At 48.1% G+C, this 23,025-nt stretch overlaps 1 protein-coding gene across 1 annotated transcript in view; it reads right to left on the bottom strand.

The window, feature by feature from the left end:
* LOC109878889 (protein capicua homolog) overlaps positions 1–17,557 on the bottom strand; it is a 63,521-nt gene extending 45,964 nt beyond the window's left edge. The window contains 3 exon segments of the mRNA XM_031786358.1: positions 3,534–4,599; positions 4,601–7,529; positions 17,360–17,557. Of these exon segments, the coding sequence (XP_031642218.1) occupies positions 3,534–4,599; positions 4,601–5,725 (2,191 nt within the window). The 5' untranslated portion in view covers positions 5,726–7,529; positions 17,360–17,557.
* Between the last annotated feature and the right edge of the window lie 5,468 nt (positions 17,558–23,025).

The raw sequence follows: 23,025 nt of genomic DNA, 5'->3' as shown, positions 1-23,025 counted from the left end.
AACCCTAACCCCTACTGTTACCGTAAACCCTAACCCCTACTGTTACCCTAAACCCTAACCCCTACTGTTACCCTAAACCCTAACCCCTCCAAACAATGATGACACACACCCAGCGAGAGATGGGGGAAACGGTCCGTATGTGGCCTACATTACATACAGTATATCCTGTATTTTATACCCATTTAAACTGAACTGATTTCCCTACTCTGACCCAACAGTCACCGACCAGCCCTTCCTTGTTACTGTAAGAACTGGGTTAGTGCTATCCGGGATCCTTGGGATGTCCCTAACCTAACCTTAATCCCTACTGTCACCCTAAACACTAACCTTAATCCCTACAGTTACCCTAATCCCTACTGTTACCCTAAACCCTAACCCCTACTGTTACCCTAAACCCTAACCCCTACTGTTACCCTAAACCCTAACCCCTACTGTTACCCTAAACCCTACTGTTGCCCTAAACCCTAACCCCTACTGTTACCCTAAACCCTAATCCCTACTGTTACCCTAAATCCTAACCCCTACTGTTACCCTAAACCCTAACCCCTACTGTTACCCCTAACCCTAACCTTAATCCCTACAGTTACCCTAAACCCTAACCCCTACTGTTACCCTAAACCCTAACCCCTACTGTTACCCTAAACCCTAACCCCTACTGTTACCCTAAACCCTAACCCCTACTGTTACCCTAAACCCTAACCCCTTCTGTTACCCTAAACCCTAACCCCTACTGTTACCCTAAACCCTAACCCCTCCTGTTACCCTAAACCCTAACCTTAATCCCTATTGTTACCCTAACCCCTACTGTTACCCTAAACCCTAACCCCTACTGTTACCCTAAACCCTAACCCCTCCAAACAATGATGACACACACCCAGCGAGAGATGGGGGAAACGGTCCGTATGTGGCCTACATTACATACAGTATATCCTGTATTTTATAACCATTTAAACTGAACTGATTTCCCTACTCTGAACCAACAGTCACCGACCAGCCCTTCCTTGTTACTGTAAGAACTGGGTTAGTGCTATCCGGGATCCTTGGGATGTCCCTAACCTAACCTTAATCCCTACTGTTACCCTAAACACTAACCTTAATCCCTACAGTTACCCTAAACCCTAACCCCTACTGTTACCCTCAACCCTAACCCCTACTGTTACCCTAAACCCTAACCCCTACTGTTACCCTAAACCCTAACCCCTTCTGTTACCCTAAACCCTAACCCGTACTGTTACCCTAAACCCTAACCCCTCCTGTTACCCTAAACCCTAACCTTAATCCCTACTGTTACCCTAAACCCTACTGTTACCCTAAACCCTAACCTTAATCCCTACTGTTACCGTAAACCCTAACCCCTACTGTTACCCTAAACCCTAACCCCTACTGTTACCCTAAACCCTAACCCCTACTGTTGCCCTAAACCCTAACCCCTACTGTTACCCTAAACCCTAATCCCTACTGTTACCCTAAATCCTAACCCCTACTGTTACCCTAAACCCTAACCCCTACTGTTACCCCTAACCCTAACCTTAATCCCTAGTGTTACCCTAAACCCTAACCCCTCCTGTTACCCTAAACCCTAACCCCTACTGTTACCCTAAACCCTAACCCCTACTGTTGCCCTAAACCCTAACCCCTACTGTTACCGTAAACCCTAACCCCTACTGTTACCCTAAACCCTAACCCCTACTGTTACCCTAAACCCTAACCCCTCCAAACAATGATGACACACACCCAGCGAGAGATGGGGGAAACGGTCCGTATGTGGCCTACATTACATACAGTATATCCTGTATTTTATACCCATTTAAACTGAACTGATTTCCCTACTCTGACCCAACAGTCACCGACCAGCCCTTCCTTGTTACTGTAAGAACTGGGTTAGTGCTATCCGGGATCCTTGGGATGTCCCTAACCTAACCTTAATCCCTACTGTCACCCTAAACACTAACCTTAATCCCTACAGTTACCCTAATCCCTACTGTTACCCTAAACCCTAACCCCTACTGTTACCCTAAACCCTAACCCCTACTGTTACCCTAAACCCTAACCCCTACTGTTACCCTAAACCCTACTGTTGCCCTAAACCCTAACCCCTACTGTTACCCTAAACCCTAATCCCTACTGTTACCCTAAATCCTAACCCCTACTGTTACCCTAAACCCTAACCCCTACTGTTACCCCTAACCCTAACCTTAATCCCTACTGTTACCCTAAACCCTAACCCCTCCTGTTACCCTAAACCCTAACCCCTACTGTTACCCTAAACCCTAACCCCTACTGTTGCCCTAAACCATAACCCCTACTGTTACCGTAAACCCTAACCCCTACTGTTACCCTAAACCCTAACCCCTACTGTTACCCTAAACCCTAACCCCTCCAAACAATGATGACACACACCCAGCGAGAGATGGGGGAAACGGTCCGTATGTGGCCTACATTACATACAGTATATCCTGTATTTTATACCCATTTAAACTGAACTGATTTCCCTACTCTGACCCAACAGTCACCGACCAGCCCTTCCTTGTTACTGTAAGAACTGGGTTAGTGCTATCCGGGATCCTTGGGATGTCCCTAACCTAACCTTAATCCCTACTGTTACCCTAAACACTAACCTTAATCCCTACAGTTACCCTAATCCCTAACCCCTACTGTTACCCTAAACCCTAACCCCTACTGTTACCCTAAACCCTAACCCCTACTGTTACCCTAAACCCTAACCCCTTCTGTTACCCTAAACCCTAACCCCTACTGTTACCCTAAACCCTAACCCCTCCTGTTACCCTAACCTAAAGTATTTTAAAATGCCAACTTCAATGGGGTAGGGAGGTCCCAAGGAGCAAGGAAAGCACGGACTGTAAGCCCTGCTGAACAGACCAGACATCCCAGTACCCTCCCTTCACTAAATGTCACTTAACTCATTCTGTTTGACGAGTGAAACGACCTGCCCAGAAGTCAATCCCTGTTCCATAAATGTGAATTTGGTGGAAAATGAAACTAGGTAACCATTTTCATGCTGCTGCTACAACAAACAGTGCATTCACGTTTCAAAAGCTCTTCCATTTCATGATGCCAACCTAGGTCCTCGCATGGAGTTCAACACAATAATCAAAGCCTAGTAGTCACATTAAATAATCAGAACATTATAATCATAGCATCTCTCACCCCCCTGCATCCCTCTCCCTGTTTCTCTGCCCAAAACTCATCCCTCTTAGTTCCTCTACCCCATTTCATCCCTCCCCTGTTCCTCTACTCAAATCTCATCGCTCCCCGTGACTCTACTCAAATCTCATCGCTCCCCGTGCCTCTACCCCATCTCATCCCTCCCCTGTTCCTCTACCCCATCTCATCCCTCCCCTGTTCCTCTACCCCATCTCATCCCTCCCCTGTTCCTCTACCCCATCTCATCCCTCCCCTGTTCCTCTACCCCATCTTATCCCTCCCGTTCCTCTACCCCATCTCATCCCTCCCCCTGTTCCTCTACCCCATCTCATCCCTTCATGTCCAGGCTGTCTCCCAGTGTGTCTCACCTGTCCCGGGGCGTCCCATGATGATATCTTTGCATGGTGTGGGGTGCAGGTTCTCTGCAGGCAGTATGAGGGGCAGCAGGGCTGTAGGAGAGGGGTGACAGGCCACTGGCTGCTGAACCTCCCCCCCAAACGAGCCTGTCCTCTCCGTCCTACCCCGCCCTTCCCCTGGGCTGGCTGGGTTGGTGAGGGGGGGTCCCGAAGAGGGGGGCGTGGTGGAGATGGAGATGCAAGCCAAAGTGGGGTAACCGGGGGTGATGGAGGTCAGGGAGGGCGGGGCGGATGACACCAGCACTAGGGTGGGGGTGGGGCTCTGGAGGAGGACGGTGTCGTTGGTTGCCGTGGCAGCAGCAGCGTTGATGGGTACAGGGACTTGGAGAGTGGAGACAGGCTGGGGAGTAACGCTGTTAAGACTCTTAGGATCACCTACTCCCCCCCCCCCACGGCCTAACGGACGCTCTGTGAACTTGGCCAGAGGAACCTCCGGGTTCCGCACGATCACTGGAGAGTCCCGCAAGGCCTGCTGGGATGTGGGGTGGAAACGGCAGGAGCCTGAGTCTGGAGGGGAGGGGGGAGTTGGGGACACCAGGAGGGGAGGAGGGGAAGTGGCGGAGGAGGAGGGGGGCCGGCTGGTTGGTGTGCTCACCCCTCGGGGACAGGAGAAGGTGGGTGTATAAGCGTGGGTGTGTGCTGGGGTCTGGGGGGAAAGGACGGGGAACGAGGCAGGGTTCAGGTCCCCCTGCTCCAGCTCAGGTTTGGGGGGGTAGTCGTGGTGGGGGTGGGATGAGGGAGGAGGGGGAACGTCTGTTTTGCGTTTGCTAGGGCTCATGGGGACAGTGAAGGTCATGTTAGTGTGGAAGGACGGCTGGACCCCTGAGGTATGCCTCTCCCTCTCTGCCCCCCCAGGGGTGCCCAGCTTTCCCCCTGTGGCACTGGGGTGTCTGTGTCTGCGAGGAGGGGGGAGGACGGAGGAGGCGGTGATGGGGGAGAAGTTGGCGGGACGGAATCCGAAGAGGGGGGAGGGTGAGGGAGAAGGGGCAGGGGAGAAAGGGGACTGGTTGGAGATTGGGGGAGAAGGAGGGGGTCCCAGAGTGAGAGCTGCCCAGAGATACCAGCATGGTTGCTGCCTCACACTCGTCAAAGTCAAACCTGGAGAAGTCATGGGGTAGGAGGGAGGGCAGCACCAGCCGAGGGCGGGAGTCTCCTCTACTGCTGGCCTCGCTGCTGTCTCTGGACGTCTCATCCCAGTCAAACCCACGCAGGTCTGAGGGGGTGACCGTCCCTGAACTGCTCCCCCCTCCTCCTCTGCCCCTGTCCCTCTCTCCCCCTCCTCCCGCTCCCTCCATCTCTTTAGTTCTCATGGAGAGGTGGCGTGAGCAGTAGCCTCGTCTCTGGGACTCCTTCATACAGCCCTCTCTGGAACAGAGGCGTCTCCACTGCTTGCCGTTGAACTTCTTGCGGATACCGTTAGGGGTGCACACCACGTCCCCCTTCTTGTACTTCTGCAGGGCGGCCGACAGGGGGGTGCGGGAGCGTGAGGAGGAGGCTGAGGAGGAGGTAGACCCCCCTCCAGGGGTAGGGGTTGGGATCTGGGAGGGGGTCTTGTCCAGGGGGACCAGGGCGCTCTTGGAAGGGGGTAGGTGTGGTGGGGGGGTCATGCCCAGGGCCTCGGGGCCAGGCAAGGTGAGGGAGGACAGGTGAGAGCCCAGTGGCGTGCCCAGGCCCTGGACCAGGTGTTGGGAGGAGGGGTAGCTGTGCCCCCCGAGGAGGGGCTTGGAGAGGATGAGGCGATGCTGGGTGCCCATACTGAACCTAGACATCTCCATGTCATCCTCTGGTGTTTGGGGCTGTTTCTGTCTCTCTTGTTCCCTCTCTTGTTCTATCTCTCTGTCAGGGTAACCCTCTCCAGTGATGGTGACAACACTGGTCGTTACCAACGAGGAGGGATGGGGCGGGACGTTTCCATAGTGATGCCCCCCCACCACCCCATCTGGAGAGAAGCTATGCACCAACCTCACCCCCCCTCCCATCGGCCCACCCAGCGCCATCCCAATACTCAGCTGGCACACCTCCCTCTCCACCTCCATCTCCTCCCTCCTCTCCCTCTCCTCCCTCTCTCTCTCCTTCTCGCCCCCCCTGGGTGAGGCAGTTCCCAGGGGGGAGTCAGCAGCCTCAGGCTCTGTCTGGACACCCATACAGCCTGGGCCTGCGCCCTCCTCCTCTTCTCCTCCATCCCTCCCTCCTCCTCCCTCCCTCCATTCTCCAGCGCCTCTAGATCCTCACACAGTAGCACCCTGTAGGGGAACGACACGGCAGGGTGGGGGTCTACCTGGGACAGCACCCCTTCTCTGTATAGCTGAGGTGTCCCCTGTTCACCCCCATCTCGCCCCCCTCCCCCTCCGAAAGGTACACATACGCGTGTCCCGATGGCCACGGACGCCGTGCCGGGTGGAGGGGCGTCCAGGATGAACTCCACGCCCGTCTCCTCCCCCTCCGGGTGTGCGGTCCCCCCCTGAAAGGGGTAACAGAGTATCCCCTCCTCCCCCTGCAGCTGGATATCAGCACTGCCCCCACTCACCCGCCGCACCACCCCAGCCCTGAACATAGGAGACAGGGGTCCATCCCTCTCTCTCTCCCTCCCACCTTGCTCTCCGTTACGTCTGTCTCTCCATCGACAGCGGGCTAGAACTCTCTGGTTCTTCAGGCCTTTGGCCAGAGCATCCGCCCCGGACAGACTGCCCTTTCTGTGGCTCTGGTTGGGGCCAGTGCCGGGCTGGGAGGTAGTAGCAGAGTAAGGGGGCAGGCTGCCATGGTAGGGGGCTCTAGCAGGGCTGGTACTGGGCTGGGAGTTCACCTCCAGATCGTGCTCACTGGCTGTATCCGTGGATACGGAGCGTACTGAGTTAGGGGCCCCCTCTGCCTCTGTCTCCCCACCCTGGGGGTCTCTTTCTCTGTCCTGGGGGGCCACAGTACCATTGTTGGGCCCTATGGAGGCCCCTGTCATTCCCTGTTCCCCCGGGCCATGGCTGTGGCTGCTAGCGGCTACCCTCCTCTCCTCATTGGACACACTGGGGGCTAACGAGTGGCTGACTGAGCTGCTACTATGGCTGTGCTGTTACTAATGCTGTTACTAATGCTGTTAGTACCAGTGTTAATACCATTAATAGTAGTGTTGGTCCTACTACTGTTACTAATGGTATTACTACTGTTATTACTGTTAGTACTACTGCTGTTGATGATGTTAATACTACTGCTAGTACTACTGTAGTTACTGTGGCTGTTGTGCATGGGGGCAGGGGTGAAGGTGAGGCTGGGCGCATTGCTACCAGCATAGTGTTCAGCAATGTACTTCTTCTTGGGGACTCTGGCCTTGAAGGTGGCTGTTTTCCTACTGGACATGGAGGTAGGGCTGGGACTGGTAGTGGGGGTGGGGATGGTGAGGATGTATTGTTATGGGAGGAGGTGGGGATACTGTTAGGCCCCCCTGGTTTCCCCCCAACCCCCCCTCTGCTGTCCTCGGTCTTCTCTTTAACTTCAGGTTGCCTTAGCGGCACCTGCTCTCTAGGTCCCTCCTTCTTTGGGGTTTCACTGCCTCTGATTGGCTCCTGCTGAGAGCTTTCAGAGGAGGTTGTTGATTGTTTCCATGGCAAGTGGGCGGGGGGCGTGGTTTGAGGCTGTCTGCCTTGGTTCTCCTTCCTGAGTTTGTTCCTGTTGTCCCTCTCTGGGGGGGTCTCTGTCGCCCCTCTCTTCTTCCCCCCTTTGGCCCGCGTGGAGGGGGGAGAGCATCCCCTCTGTCTCTTTAGTGGCTTCATCTCTTCACCTCGTCTTTTCCTTTCTGCCTTTATACTCTGTGGGGTGAGTGCTGACGGTTGCTCTCCTTTCTTTGGCTCGTCTTATTTTTACCCTGTTTCTTCTTCTTCTTTCTTTTCCGGTCGCCCCCTGGTCTTCTGCTCTCTTTTTCACTGCCCTTTTTCCTTCCTTGTTCTTCTGAAAATCAGACTAAAAACAGAGAGACGAGAGAGAGAATGAGAGACGAGAGAGAGAATGAGAGAGAGAGAGAGAGAGAGGGAGAGAGAATGAGAGGGAGAGAGAGAGAGAAAGGCAGGTGGTCATTTATTATCGTCATCATCAAAAATGGCTGAGATTACAAAATGATGTCATACCTGGAAGCGTACTGCACTGAATGACTTCCCACCGACCGGCTCATAACACCACCATTCACCTCCATGTAATCCACTAAAGTGTGTGTATGTGCATGTGTGTCCTGGATATACATTAATGTTGACTGAATTTGAGAAAGTAAAGAGTGTTGATGATTCCCACTTCAGCTAATGACGATGTTTCAAAGGCCACAGTTCCTAACATTTGTGGATGAGCCTCCACCAGCTAAACAGAGCTTTTACAGATGTAACATCATTGAGGTTAAACTAGAAACTGAACACGTATTATTTAATACATTAGCTTGGTCACTATGACTCAATACATATGGTTTTACATCTGAGCACTTCTCTTGTATTACAAACTAACACACTCACACGCACACTCACACTCACGCACACGCACACGCACACGCACACACACACACACACAAATCCAGGTTGTGCAGTTCAATGCGACATGTATGTGCATGTGTGTGCCTGGGCTCACATTTACACATCAGGTAAAAACACACACACCAATACATGGGGCATAAACAGGCATTTTTTAAAACTCCCATCAGACAGTGGTGGTATATGGTGGGCAGGGTGAGATCACTCACACACAGGGGCCGAGGGCTGAATACACACAGAGACGGCTACACACGGCAGAGAGCGAGAGAGAGAGAGAACAGAGGGAGAGATGGAACAGAGAGCGAGAGAGAGCGAGAGAGAGCGAGAGAGCGAGAGAGCGAGAGAAAGAGAGAGAGAGAGAGAGAGAGAGAGAGAGAAAAGAGTAAGCCGGCTGTACAATAGGTCTGCCTTTCCCATATAGAGTCATAGGGATCTTCCACACTCGTTCTAGCACACCCGGCCCTACTCTCTCTTTCCCTTTTTCTTCAACTCTTTCTCTCTTTTGTGTCTCCTTGTCTCTTTTTCGTACTGGCAAACACAGACACACATTTGGAATAATCTGGCATGGTTTAATGTGCTCATATTGGGAAAAATTTAACCCTGGCACACGGTCAGGCACACTATTCAGTGATGCGCAAAACAAAATAGACAAAAACAGTCACACACACACACACACACACAGAGGCAAACACACACACAGAGGCAAACACACACACGGATGTAAACACGCACACATTTCTCGGAGATGAAGTGAGGGTAAGGCTAATGGGAGAATTCTTCAACAGTCATTTTAAGACACACCGTGTTTTAACTGTTTGTTGCTAAAAACGAATCACACACATACACAACCCACGTACACACCCACAAACACAACCCACGTACACAACCCACGTACACAACCCACGTACACAACCCACGTACACAACCCACGTAAACAACCCACGTACACAAAACCTCCTGTCCCTAATTGTGGTGAGTGTAGGGACGTTGTGAGGAAAACCTCCTGTCCCTAGTTGTGGTGAGTGTAGGGACGTTGTGAAGAAAACCTCCTGTCCCTAATTGTGGTGAGTGTAGGGACGTTGTGAGGAAAACCTCCTGTCCCTAGTTGTGGTGAGTGTAGGGACGTGGTGAGGAAAACCTCCTGTTCCTAGTTGTGGTGAGTGTAGGGACATTGTGAGGAAAACCTCCTGTCCCTAGTTGTGGTGAGTGTAGGGACGTTGTGAGGAAAACCTCCTGTCCCTAGTTGTGGTGAGTGTAGGGACGTGGTGAGTGTAGGGAGGTGGTGAGTGTAGGGAGGTGGTGAGTGTAGGGAGGTGGTGAGTGTAGGGACGTGGTGAGTGTAGGGACGTGGTGAGTGTAGGGACGTGGTGAGTGTAGGGAGGTGGTGAGTGTAGGGACGTGGTGAGTGTAGGGAGGTGGTGAGTGTAGGGACGTGGTGAGTGTAGGGAGGTGGTGAGTGTAGGGACGTGGTGAGTGTAGGGAGGTGGTGAGTGTAGGGACGTGGTGAGTGTAGGGAGGTGGTGAGTGTAGGGAAAGGCTAATGGGAGAATTCTTCAACAGTCATTTTAAGACACACCGTGTTTTAACTGTTTGTTGCTAAAAACGAATCACACACATACACAACCCACGTACACACCCACAAACACAACCCACGTACACAACCCACAAACACAACCCACGTACACAACCCACAAACACAACCCACGTACACAACCCACAAACACAACCCACGTACACAACCCACGTACACAACCCACGTACACAACCCACGTACACAACCCACGTAAACAACCCACGTACACAAAACCTCCTGTCCCTAATTGTGGTGAGTGTAGGGACGTTGTGAGGAAAACCTCCTGTCCCTAGTTGTGGTGAGTGTAGGGACGTTGTGAGGAAAACCTCCTGTCCCTAATTGTGGTGAGTGTAGGGACGTTGTGAGGAAAACCTCCTGTCCCTAGTTGTGGTGAGTGTAGGGACGTGGTGAGGAAAACCTCCTGTTCCTAGTTGTGGTGAGTGTAGGGACATTGTGAGGAAAACCTCCTGTCCCTAGTTGTGGTGAGTGTAGGGACGTTGTGAGGAAAACCTCCTGTCCCTAGTTGTGGTGAGTGTAGGGACGTGGTGAGTGTAGGGAGGTGGTGAGTGTAGGGAGGTGGTGAGTGTAGGGAGGTGGTGAGTGTAGGGACGTGGTGAGTGTAGGGACGTGGTGAGTGTAGGGACGTGGTGAGTGTAGGGAGGTGGTGAGTGTAGGGACGTGGTGAGTGTAGGGAGGTGGTGAGTGTAGGGACGTGGTGAGTGTAGGGAGGTGGTGAGTGTAGGGACGTGGTGAGTGTAGGGAGGTGGTGAGTGTAGGGACGTGGTGAGTGTAGGGAGGTGGTGAGTGTAGGGAAAGGCTAATGGGAGAATTCTTCAACAGTCATTTTAAGACACACCGTGTTTTAACTGTTTGTTGCTAAAAACGAATCACACACATACACAACCCACGTACACACCCACAAACACAACCCACGTACACAACCCACAAACACAACCCACGTACACAACCCACAAACACAACCCACGTACACAACCCACAAACACAACCCACGTACACAACCCACGTACACAACCCACGCACACAACCCACGTACACAACCCACGTAAACAACCCACGTACACAAAACCTCCTGTCCCTAATTGTGGTGAGTGTAGGGACGTTGTGAGGAAAACCTCCTGTCCCTAGTTGTGGTGAGTGTAGGGACGTTGTGAGGAAAACCTCCTGTCCCTAGTTGTGGTGAGTGTAGGGACGTTGTGAGGAAAACCTCCTGTCCCTAGTTGTGGTGAGTGTAGGGACGTGGTGAGGAAAACCTCCTGTTCCTAGTTGTGGGGAGTGTAGGGACATTGTGAGGAAAACCTCCTGTCCCTAGTTGTGGTGAGTGTAGGGACGTTGTGAGGAAAACCTCCTGTCCCTAGTTGTGGTGAGTGTAGGGAGGTGGTGAGTGTAGGGAGGTGGTGAGTGTAGGGAGGTGGTGAGTGTAGGGAGGTGGTGAGTGTAGGGACGTGGTGAGTGTAGGGACGTGGTGAGTGTAGGGACGTGGTGAGTGTAGGGACGTGGTGAGTGTAGGGACGTGGTGAGTGTAGGGAGGTGGTGAGTGTAGGGACGTGGTGAGTGTAGGGACGTGGTGAGTGTAGGGAGGTGGTGAGTGTAGGGACGTGGTGAGTGTAGGGACGTGGTGAGTGTAGGGATGTGGTGAGTGTAGGGACGTGGTGAGTGTAGGGAGCTGGTGAGATACGTGTTGGAGGAGTCAGGAGGGAGCTAGTAAGGGATCTGATCTCAAGCCTCAAAAATGTGTTTGGTTATGGTCATGGTCTTTAAAAATGCTCTTGGCTTCGGCTGATAAGAAAGCGGCAGGACTCTAAACAGACCTTTTTTTACAAGGAGCACCTGTGCGCTTAAGTTGAAAAATGTTGGAGCGCACAAAGGAATGTAGAAAAAATATTTGACGTAACAAGACGTTTTCTTTGTAGTAATGGTGCAAGTATGATGGTCATGAATCTGTGCTCAGTGTATTCTCCACTCAGGGGCTGCTGTACAGTGAAATTATCTTTGCAACAATCATCATCTGGGTGATTTCTTTTCTAGGCACACTGGTGGTCCTAAATTTTAATTTTCAGCAAAATATTTAGGCGCATTTGCGAGTAAAATGGTTGTACTGTAAAGCCCTTAGAGTGTGTGTACTGTGCCGTACTGTAAAGCCCTTAGCGTGTGTGTACTGTGCTGTACTGTAAAGCCCTTAGCGTGTGTGTACTGTGCCGTACTGTAAAGCCCTTAGCGTGTGTGTACTGTGCTGTACTGTAAAGTCCTTAGCGTGTGTGTACTGTGCTGTACTGTAAAGCCCTTAGCATATGTGTACTGTGCCGTACTGTAAAGCCCTTAGCGTGTGTGTGTACTGTGCCGTACTGTAAAGCCCTTAGCGTGTGTGTACTGTGCCGTACTGTAAAGCCCTTAGCGTGTGTGTACTGTGCCGTACTGTAAAGCCCTTAGCGTGTGTGTATTGTGCCATACTATAAAGCCCTTAGCATGTGTGTGTGTACTGTGCCGTACTGTAAAGCCCTTAGCGTGTGTGTACTGTGCCGTACTGTAAAGCCCTTAGCGTGTGTGTACTGTGCCGTACTGTAAAGCCCTTAGCGTGTGTGTACTGTGCCGTACTGTAAAGCCCTTAGCGTGTGTGTACTGTGCCGTACTGTAAAGCCCTTAGCGTGTGTGTACTGTGCCGTACTGTAAAGCCCTTAGCATGTGTGTGTGTACTGTGCCGTACTGTAAAGCCCTTAGCGTGTGTGTACTGTGCCGTACTGTAAAGCCCTTAGCGTGTGTGTACTGTGCCGTACTGTAAAGCCCTTAGCGTGTGTGTGTGTACTGTGCCGTACTGTAAAGCCCTTAGCGTGTGTGTACTGTGCCGTACTGTAAAGCCATTAGCGTGTGTGTACTGTGCCGTACTGTAAAGCCCTTAGCGTGTGTGTACTGTGCCGTACTGTAAAGCCCTTAGCGTGTGTGTACTGTGCCGTACTGTAAAGCCCTTAGCGTGTGTGTACTATGCCGTACTGTAAAGCCCTTAGCGTGTGTGTACTGTGCCGTACTGTAAAGCCCTTAGCGTGTGTGTACTGTGCCGTACTGTAAAGCCCTTAGCGTGTGTGTACTGTGCCGTACTGTAAAGCCCTTAGCGTGTGTGTACTGTGCCGTACTGTAAAGCCCTTAGCATGTGTGTGTGTACTGTGCCGTACTGTAAAGCCCTTAGCGTGTGTGTACTGTGCCGTACTGTAAAGCCCTTAGCGTGTGTGTACTGTGCCGTACTGTAAAGCCCTTAGCGTGTGTGTACTATGCCGTACTGTAAAGCCCTTCGCGTGTGTGTACTGTGCCGTACTGTAAAGCCCTTAGCGTGTGTGTACTGTGCCTTACTGTAGGCTACATTTCATTTGTATTTTATTACGTTTTATTACTCCACACACTAGGAATTCAAGGTTAGTGACCATTCATCTATTCCTGGAAGCAGTGTTTCCCCTAGGATTTTATTTCCAGCAGCGGTGGCAAACATAGCATAGGGGGGGCTTGGTAGTAGGCGTGGCTAATTGCACATCTTCGACCAAAGATTTGAAAGGCCATTCTATTGGCCACAAAGACAAAATGTTGGTTTTCTAAAGCTAATTTCCTGCAATTCTACGTATTTTGCCATGGGGCTGAGAGAACATTTACAGACTGTTTTAAAGCTCATTTCCTGCAATAAATGTGATTTTGCCATAGCTTATGCCATGTTCTAATTCTATCTGAGTGACTCAAACATTATAACAAAATCAATGGTAGCCCCATGCCTTGGTGATTGTTATTTCTCAAAGATGATCTTATTTATAAGACATAACTCCTTTATCTACATACTTTATATCTGTTTGTTTGTCATTTAAGTTTACACTGATGTTTTACCATCCAGATCTTTTTATAAAAATCCCCCAAAATATTTTAGATTTTAGATTCTTCAAAGTAGCCACCCTTTGTCTTGATGACAGCTTTGTATACTCTTGGCATTTTTTCAACCATAACCACTTTTTTGGTTAGTACATGATTCCATATGTGTTATTTCATAGTGTTGATGTCTTCATTATTATTCTACAATGTAGAAAATAGTAAAAAATAAAGAAAAACGCTGGAATGAGTAGGTGTGTCCAAACTTCTGACTGGTACTGTATATATATATATATGTATTACATCCTATTTCTTGGAGTGGGGGCTATAATTTAGCAGCGGCGGCTTGCCACTGCTAAATGAATATAGGTGAAACCCTGCCTGGAAGTAGTGTGTGGTACAAGATTTAGTGTGAAATATCAGGTCAAGGTCAGTGTGTTGATCATGGGCATGGTCTTAGTTGAATACAGCCCAGAGAGATCAGCAACCATCCAAGGCTAAAATTAGTATTTTTTTCATCAAACCTAAATGTTGATTTTCATTTAAGACCACAATTCCAAAGAACGGGTTGTTTTTTGTGTTATTGTGCCGTATGTCTGCGTGCTAAGTGTTACTTCTCATATGCTGCTCCGTATGTGCTTATTGTCAGTCTTGTCATTTTAAGTGTTTTTAATAACTGCTCTGGGATGACGGCAGAAAATTAGTCGGCTGGCTAAAACCGAGACTGTAGATTAGGGAAAGGGGATACCTAGTCAAATGCACAACTGAATGCATTCAACCGACGTTATCGGCGCCCAAGATGCAGTTGTCGTTTGGGGTTAACTGCCTTGATAAAGGGCAGAACAGCAGATTTTTCCACCTTGCCAGCTCTGGGATTCAAAGCCTTTCAGTTACTTGCCCAATGCTCTTAACTGCTAGGCTACCTGCCACCCATTAATGTGCATTGTCCCTGAAAAAATAAGAGTAACAAAGTAAAAGTAGCTGTCTGTATGTGCCCAACATCTGTTTCTTTATACCATGTTTTGGATTCCAAAAAAATGACTGAGAAATTTTAAGCATATGCTGCATCTTCTTCTGGGAAAAGACAATGATCATTTACTGGCCTTGATAAAGATCTGTTGATTCTGGCTCAATCACAAAAAAGGCAATAACAGGAGATTAGCCTGTTAATTACAGTACAATACAAATGTTGTACAATGTACATTTTATCATGTGATTCAAGTACCATCCAATGTAGCCTACACTGTACCAACTAAAATACTAGGCCAATAACTAGATCCATCTAAATGTATAAATTATTCCATTCTGTATTGTGAGAGCCTCTGGCAGAACTGGCCTTAAAGGGGTTGATTGATAAACATTTAGCCGCACAGACAGTGAAGGCCTAGTACTCAGAAATCAGCCTAAACACGATCACCCTGGAATACGAGCAGCATTGACTACACACACACACACACACACACACACACACACACACACACACACACACACACACACACACACACAGCGAGCAGTCCCACACACTAACACTCAACCAGGAATTTACAGAACAGACACACTGTTCAATTCTCCATTGGCCTAAGACCACACACACACAACACACACACACACACACAACACAACACACAACACACACACACAGTGATGAGTAATTAATACAGACATCTAATCTCAACAGAGAGTGTAAAGGCATGGGCACACATGTAGAATAAAAGCATGTTCCTAGTCCCACTACACTTTATTACTGTACTAGCCCACGGTTATAAACTACTGCCACAATGGTCATTTTTGTGAACCAATCGTGAGGAATATAGTGCAGTGCCCCGGCACACTGTGGCAGAGGGTGTGTGTGTGCCCGACTGCCCGTGTGCAGGAGATGTGCCGCACAAGAGTGTGTGTACAAAACAGCATATGTTGAGTGTGGGACTTCACATTGTCTCTACCTTGTTTGGTGCTGCACCTCTTCACACTGTGTGTATGGCACACTGCAGTTCATCCCTCTCTGAAATGTATTTTATGGGCGTCTGAGAGGGCGCAGGGCTGCAGTGGAGGGAACGGGATGGAGAGGGGAGCACTAAGACACACTAAACCACTAAGGATTAAAAGGTGTAGCACCAGGGTAGTGTACTGTATTCTCCCCCGTGGTTTACTGTGGTGACAGGGCCATCCTACCCTTAAACTGGGTCACCAGGGAACCAAGACACATGAAACAGCAAAAAATGAAATAACACACATCACACACACACACACTTGAGTAGCTCTTGTGTACGTACTCACTATACGACGAGGGGGTGGAGTGATCGCACAATGCGACATAAAGGAACTCATTTTGATAGGGTATTTTTGGTGTAGTGAGAGGGAGAACTATGAACGAGTGTGTGAGTGAGTGTGTGAGTGAGAGTGTGAGTGAGTGAGTGTGTGAGGGTGCTACGGTGGAGAACATCAGTTTAGTTGTGACGTAGTTAAAATACGGTCAGTTTCTTGCTGGCATAATTATGACTGTCAGTGTCCATATTATTGATGAAACAGAAATATTGAAGGTTGAAACAAACATTAAGGACTCCAGTCAGTTATTGATCTACAGCTTTAGCATGGACCAGAGGTGTTCAGTGTTGACTGGGACCCAATGGCAGGACTGCCAATGCCAAATCAATGGAAAACTGCTCTGCTAAACTACAGCATACATTTCAATCTAGGAGAGATTTTCATATTTATGCAGAAATTAAGTGATGAAAGCAATGATGATGATACAAAATCAAACGTTTTCTATATGCATAATCTGCAATACATTGCAAATGCTGTCAGTTCTGACAGCACCAAGGTACATGTCTGTACACCCCAATTGCAAATGTTGTTTAACTCTGTAAATACTCTACATGTCAAATGCAGAAAAGTCTATAAGGAAACTGCAGCTCAATGCAGTCATGATGCCTCTGGAGTGCTGTGATAGTAGTTTAGCTGGGCAGAAAAGTGGGAGCACGGCCTTAGAGGAACCGTTACATAGTGCCAGACAGTAAACGAGCTGTTTCTCCCCGGCCTAGGTTCTGCGCTGATCCGAGCAAGAGTAGCCTAGCTAGTACTAGAGCCGCTGCACTCCATACTGCACAATGTCAAAGGAGTTAAGGCTGTCTTACCAGAAGCAAACAAACACAACAGCCCGTGTCGAATGCTTAGCCTAACGACATTTTCTACACAACGCAGCTTTGCACAGCTTTCTCTAACACTAAAATATATTGCCAATTGTGCAGTTACTTCAGGGACGGTTCATGGCGCAAAAGTTAAATTCAGCGAGCTAAACAGCATTCATTTTAGCGGGTCACACAAATCGCTAGCTAATCTGGCTACTACTGCTCAGTAGTAGTAGTAGTAGTAACAACAACGTCATTACAACTGCTCGCGACTGTTTTAGGCTAAATAGGACATAGTGTTCCATTCGTTTACTATTTACAAACAGTCAGGACAGCAATAGTAAATCCTGGGGCTGATGCTGGGGTGTCATGTATTTGCTGCACTGGGGTGTGCAAGATGGGTCGATTACCTATTTACTGCTATGCACAAAGTCAAGTTTACCGCAACGTTGAGGTGGAGAATAGTCGTGCAAAGTTACTTGTAGCTTGCTTGCAGGTTATGCAGTTAATCCGTTGACAAAGTTTAGTGACTGTGCACCCTCACCCCCTCTCCTCTTTTCTCTCGTCCCTTCCTTGATACTTAGCGAGAAAGCTGTGTCACTCTTCTTTACACGCGATCAGTACGAAAAACAGGGCAAGCAGACCGACCGTTAGCCGTTGATAGTAACTGTTGTTAGCTTGTTGGAGAAGAACATACAAGTCGGTTTGTTGTAAACTCACCCAAACAGAAACATTCAGTTGGCAATAGAAACATGTACGATCCTATTTTGCAGATGTGGAAGCTTGCTCGCTCGCGGGTAACATCCCTCGGCTGGTCCGGGCTCGCACTTTAATTTCCCTCCGTAAAACATGTATTTTTCCCAGAGCAACTCAACCAGGGATTAAAAAAAATAATAATTAAGATCTGGGTCCCTTTTCCACTACAGTCTCAAAATGGTGAATGAACCACTAACAGCTGGCCTCTCTGACCAATCACAGATCTCTGACAGGTACAGTAGCCTACCAGCGTTAACGGTACGGTAAAAGGGTGTGGACCGCTGTCAAAGTCTACATGATTGACACGTGTATCTGGCGAATGGCTATGGGATATTAGACCGAGCCGGTGCCTAGTCCCAAACTATACAGTATCCAATAAGGGCATTGGGAACCATAGGAACAGTGTGTGGGTGGGCCCAAGGGAAGGACCGAATCAGAGTTTAGCCAATAGAATAGCATTGGTGTCCTCCCCCCTCCAAAATAATGGGGCACGTTTACCACAACTGACAGCGCAAGGGCCATCCCTGGCTAGACAGTCTACTCTGGGACGTTTCTTATCACGAAAACACCAAGGAAAAGATAGATCGTTGATAGTGTGAGCACTTACAGAACTACAAGCTCATCTGTGATTTCTGCAAGTAATGTCAACTCGCTTTGCAGACCTGAAGAATTGGGGAAAGTGGGATGGAGTGATTCAGAAAGAAGGGGGGGCTGAGGGGGTCCTAAAAAGTTTTACTGCTCTCGAGCCCATTTCCTTGTTCAATGGTTGAGATATTCGTTTTCTTGATAATTGTTATTGTGTAAAATGTTGTGCCATTACACCGCTTTCACTACTTTGTATCTCTCCTTTCACTGATTTATACACTCCTTCTTTATTTTCTCTCAGCAACAGACCCTCACCTCGCACCGAACAGCCAATCACGGCGCTGAATTCAGCTCTGTCTGACGTCGACGATCATTCTCAGCCCCGCCTCTCCCAAAGAAAATGAACAGGGGATCTTAGCTGACGTCAAATTGCCAACGCGTGATTGGCCAGGACGGAGAATTCTCCCAGCCAATGGCCGAACGCAGTGGTGATGTCATCACGCATGTTGCCACCAGCTGGACGAAGGGGGCGTGGTCTGTCGTAAACTCGGCTCACCAGTGTTTACTGCAAGTACGGTAGTACGAGAGAGTCAGGCTGCATGGAAGAGTGGCGTGCCGAACCTCTGTAGTACTATAGCAGTCACAGACAGACAGTAGGACAACGACTACAACGGACTTCTTGCCTACAGCACACTGGCAGATTTTCTGAAAAACTATATGAATAACATTTTTGTAGCCTACTGTTCTGGAGATTTTTCTGCAATACCTTTGAAAGAATAATTTGGTTTGAGGTCTTTACCATTGATTCTGATTTAGTGACAGAAATATAGAGGAGTAGTCTTCTCTTTTTTTCCAGGCTGTGCAAGCCAACAAAGACAGTTACATAGTAAACATTGCATAATCCTTATTTCTCTTGTAGTAGACAGACAAACAGACTCACGCAGAGACAGACAGCTTGCGTAGAAGCCTCTCACAGCGAGTCCTCGCTGTCGGTGTCCCCTGTCGGTGTCCCCTGTTAGTGTCCCTCACATGCCATATGTAAACGATTAAATGATGAAAATAGTAGAATCTCTGTTTATACAAAATAACACATGTTGATTAAAAAACAACACAAAAATCTGGAACACACACCAGCAGGTAAAAAGAGGCAGATTGTGTTATCGCGTGTGAGAGGAGGTAGAAAGGAGCAGGAAGGGAGACACCTAGCGGTAAACAGACAACACTGCAATGTGATATAATGCAGTAATCTCTAAAAACGTTTACGTCTGTCTGTTTGTGTCTCTGTCTGTTGCTGATTAGTTACTTTCCATCTCTGGAGAATGAGTTAACTTCTAGTGCTGCTGTCAGAGGAGCAGTATTTGGCTATACGAACTCCACCGCAGACATAGCATTCTCTAGATTTCTTATTCGTTTCTGGAAATAACAGGTAGATAATATGAAAATATGCAGTAATGTATAGTTTGAATGGAGTTATATTATTACAGAAAGCAATTGAGACTGTTTCAGATCTGTTTCAGTTTGTAATGTATTTAAACCATTGAGGACCCAAACTGTTTCAGAAAGAAAGTGTAATATAAATGTGGTCCCACTGTATATTTACATGGTAATTAGCATGGTTCATCGACCGTTTTCAAATTAATTCCAATCAATAGATTAATTCACTCTTTTAGTAATCAAACATAAATTTGCTCTTCCCTTGCCACGTGTCAACAGTTCGTTGACTGAAATAGAGAGCGAAACCTGAGCTGTGTGGATGACGACATGGCTGTGCAATGTTTCCCTCGTTAGCAAGTCTCTCCCTCTCTCAGCAGGATTCTGACCTTTGACCTTGACCCCTCACCCCAGCAACGACTCCTCTCTATACCCTCATCACTGACCTGTCAATCAGAAGTCAAAGGCTCAACCCCCCTGCTGAGTTTTGGGTCCTGGGGGGTGGGGGGGTGGTGAGAGAGATAATAATAATACTGTGGTATGAAGCAAATAGAGAGAGGAGGACAAATCCCTATTCAGCCATTCAGTTTAAAATGAAATTAATGTGGAGGTGGCTACATATATTCACTACACTAGAGGACTACCATTTGGAATAATATGCAGGCCCATATACGGTAGGATAGAAGAGGACTTTTTATTGTGGATTAAGGCTGGCCTGAATGAATCACACTAGCTGTACTCCTTTCAGTTTTTCTTTCTTGGTTTTAGTTTGTTTCTTTCGTCTCAGTATACCCGGCCTGCCTCTTAACCAGGAGGCCTAAACAAACAACCTTTGACCAGTAAATGTCAAGAGCCTAACCTTGTAACCTCATAGTTATGACAAGCCATCCAACAGCTATGCCCTTTTAAACCATCTCCAGCTCTCACTGTCACTGGTATTTACCATGAGATGTTCCATTGGATTCAGACAGAACACATCATCAATGTTCTTACCGATGGAGAGTTCAAGAACCAAGTATGTAGTATCTGAAAATGCACTATAACTATATAGTGAAGCGTAACGGTATTGGTAAATTAATCTCTCTGTATGTAATTAGTGTATTTCACTGTTTGTATGCTCCTACAGAGTTTATATAACATTAGAACATAATACAGTAATACTCTTAAATGCTAAGGTTACCCCCAACCAACACCCCACCTCCTCACCCCTAGCAGTAACCCACACTGCACAGGCAGACCGATGGAATGTCTGACAGCTCTGGCTCTTGTAATACCGCAGACACTCACAGTAGCATAACCCCTAACCTCTAACCTCTAATTCCTGGCCCCTGACCCAACACCAATGACTTAGGACCCTATGCCATCACAGCCATTAACAAGGTTTCCTTGTTTCCAGGCTTAGGGAGAGATACAAGGAAGAGGATTAGCGGTACATTTCCCAAGAAAGGAAACATCTTTTGAGCCACAGGAATTGAGGTGTGGGTGGACTCATCTTTGTATCTGTGCCATTACAGTGTCTGTGACAGCATGGGCAACGCCATAGAGGCTAAAGTGGTCAATTTTATTCTTCACGATTGGCTTATCCCTCCTAATGACCTGACATGATTCCAACCGGGTCATCAGGAGGGACCAGCCAATGAGGTTGGAAGTCCCACCCAGTTGACGACATTCAAATGTTGGAAGCGCTCAATGTAGCTGGCCATGCTAATACATCATTTTGGCCACTAGAGGCCTCTATCATTCTCTATAGGGTGGACTGAAGGAAGGCTTGAAGCTGTTACCTGTTTCCTGTGACCTATTTCCTGCCTCCTATTACACCTGGGTAACCAACTCCCCTGATGTGAAAGGATACCTGGGGCTACAGGTCCTTGGTTACCTTAGAAACAGAACATTGTGTTCCTGCCAAACTGCTTATGCAATGCAATCACACTTCACTTATCCGTTCTATAAACCCAATTTCTATGCTGCTTGTCTGCACAAGAGCAAGACGACCCTCGGGGCCAAGGAGGCTCCAGTTACCACAGCAATGCAACACATAGAGCCAACATCACACAGCAACCTTAAAAAGCCCACATCATGGATGTGTGCTCTTTTGGATCTATATGCTCTATTTCTACACTGTGCACCTTCAGCTTTCGACAGAGGGACAGCATTCCTATCAGGCTCATAGTGTATATTGCATGTCAGTAGAGACTGAGCCTATTCCTGGACACAGCAAACTCCACAGCTTCTCTCCACTCAAGCCAAACACAACACTCCCCACACAGCCAGGGCCATTAGGGCTCATTAGTCTGATCAATAACCCTGTAAAAACCCTGTTAAACTGTAAAGGGTTTGAGAAAGACAGGGAACACACTCCTGGTTGGTTGGTCTGTACTGTCTAATCTGATACTGTAGTTACAGTTGGTATGAGGAAAGGCTACAGTATGTATGGATAAAGATATGAATCCAATGGTCTAGAGAGAGAGAGAGAGAGAGAGAGAGAGAGAGAGAGAGAGAGAGAGAGAGAGAGAGAGAGAGAGAGAGAGAGAGTGTGTGTGTGACAGAACGCTGCGACTAATTGGTGAGAGATCCGTGACAGAAGCCATTTCATGAACAACAGCAGCATTTCAAAAAACAACATTTTCTCTTCACTCAGCGAATAGAAATCCCCAAATAGTCAAAAAAGAAACACGTTTTATCCCCTTCTAAACTAAACCTATAAGGTGGACTGGAGAGTGTTTGTCAGTGATTTGCTACCACTACATGACATTGATGAAAGGCTACAAAAACGACAGCACACTGCGAGCAGAACATAATAGCATCGTTAAACGCTAACAGAGGTGGTCAAAGTTGGCCAACTGCTATCCGATCCATAACATACAGTACAGTAGACCCTGTGTGTCAGCTGCATTACTGACACAGTAACAGGACACCGTTCAGCTGTTGCAGGGATACATGTCATATACGAGTCAACACTGAGACTCTGTTCCTATGTAAGAGCCCCTTGTCGACACATTCCACCCTTTATGAGTGAGGGACAATTTGAGGTAACCAGTAGGCCTATGGTAGCCTGGATCGCTGTTCAGCTATTACATTCCACTCCTTGCCACTCCTTTCATTTGCCAAATACCTTTCTTTGACTGGAGTGGCAAGGAGTGGAATGGTAGCTAAAAAGACTGGTACCCAGGCTAGGTATATGGGTGAAGACGTGTGAATGACTGAGGTTACTGCTTTGAATGAATCTGTTGATCTGCTATTTGATGACATAGTCTTATTACTACTGAAGGGGTTAATTGAAGTAGTGGCAGGGCCTTGGTACTGTATGTCTGTAACCATAACCTGTTATCAAAGTACAGTAGGCCAAAACACTCCAGTACAGTTTGAATCCAAAATTGTTTTAGTCAAGACATTTTAGTGCAGTTTGACAGTTTGTGTTTGCCTGGAGTACTAATTTCATACAGCAGAGGGGGATATGCTTCTGATAATGACACTGTTTACATCAAAAACAGAGATGTACCTGTTCTAACAGTGTACAAGTTCTCATGTCTTCCATCAGCTTTAGATGTTGTACAGTATAACTAACGCATTCACATAAATGAACTAATGCAATAAAATAAAACATGAACAAGTTG

The sequence above is a fragment of the Oncorhynchus kisutch genome, linkage group LG2 (assembly GCF_002021735.2).
Source record: "Oncorhynchus kisutch isolate 150728-3 linkage group LG2, Okis_V2, whole genome shotgun sequence".
NCBI classification, from domain to species: domain Eukaryota; kingdom Metazoa; phylum Chordata; class Actinopteri; order Salmoniformes; family Salmonidae; genus Oncorhynchus; species Oncorhynchus kisutch.
The sequence above is the reverse complement of the archived record's forward strand: the minus strand, read 5'-3'. Positions and strand labels throughout refer to the sequence as shown.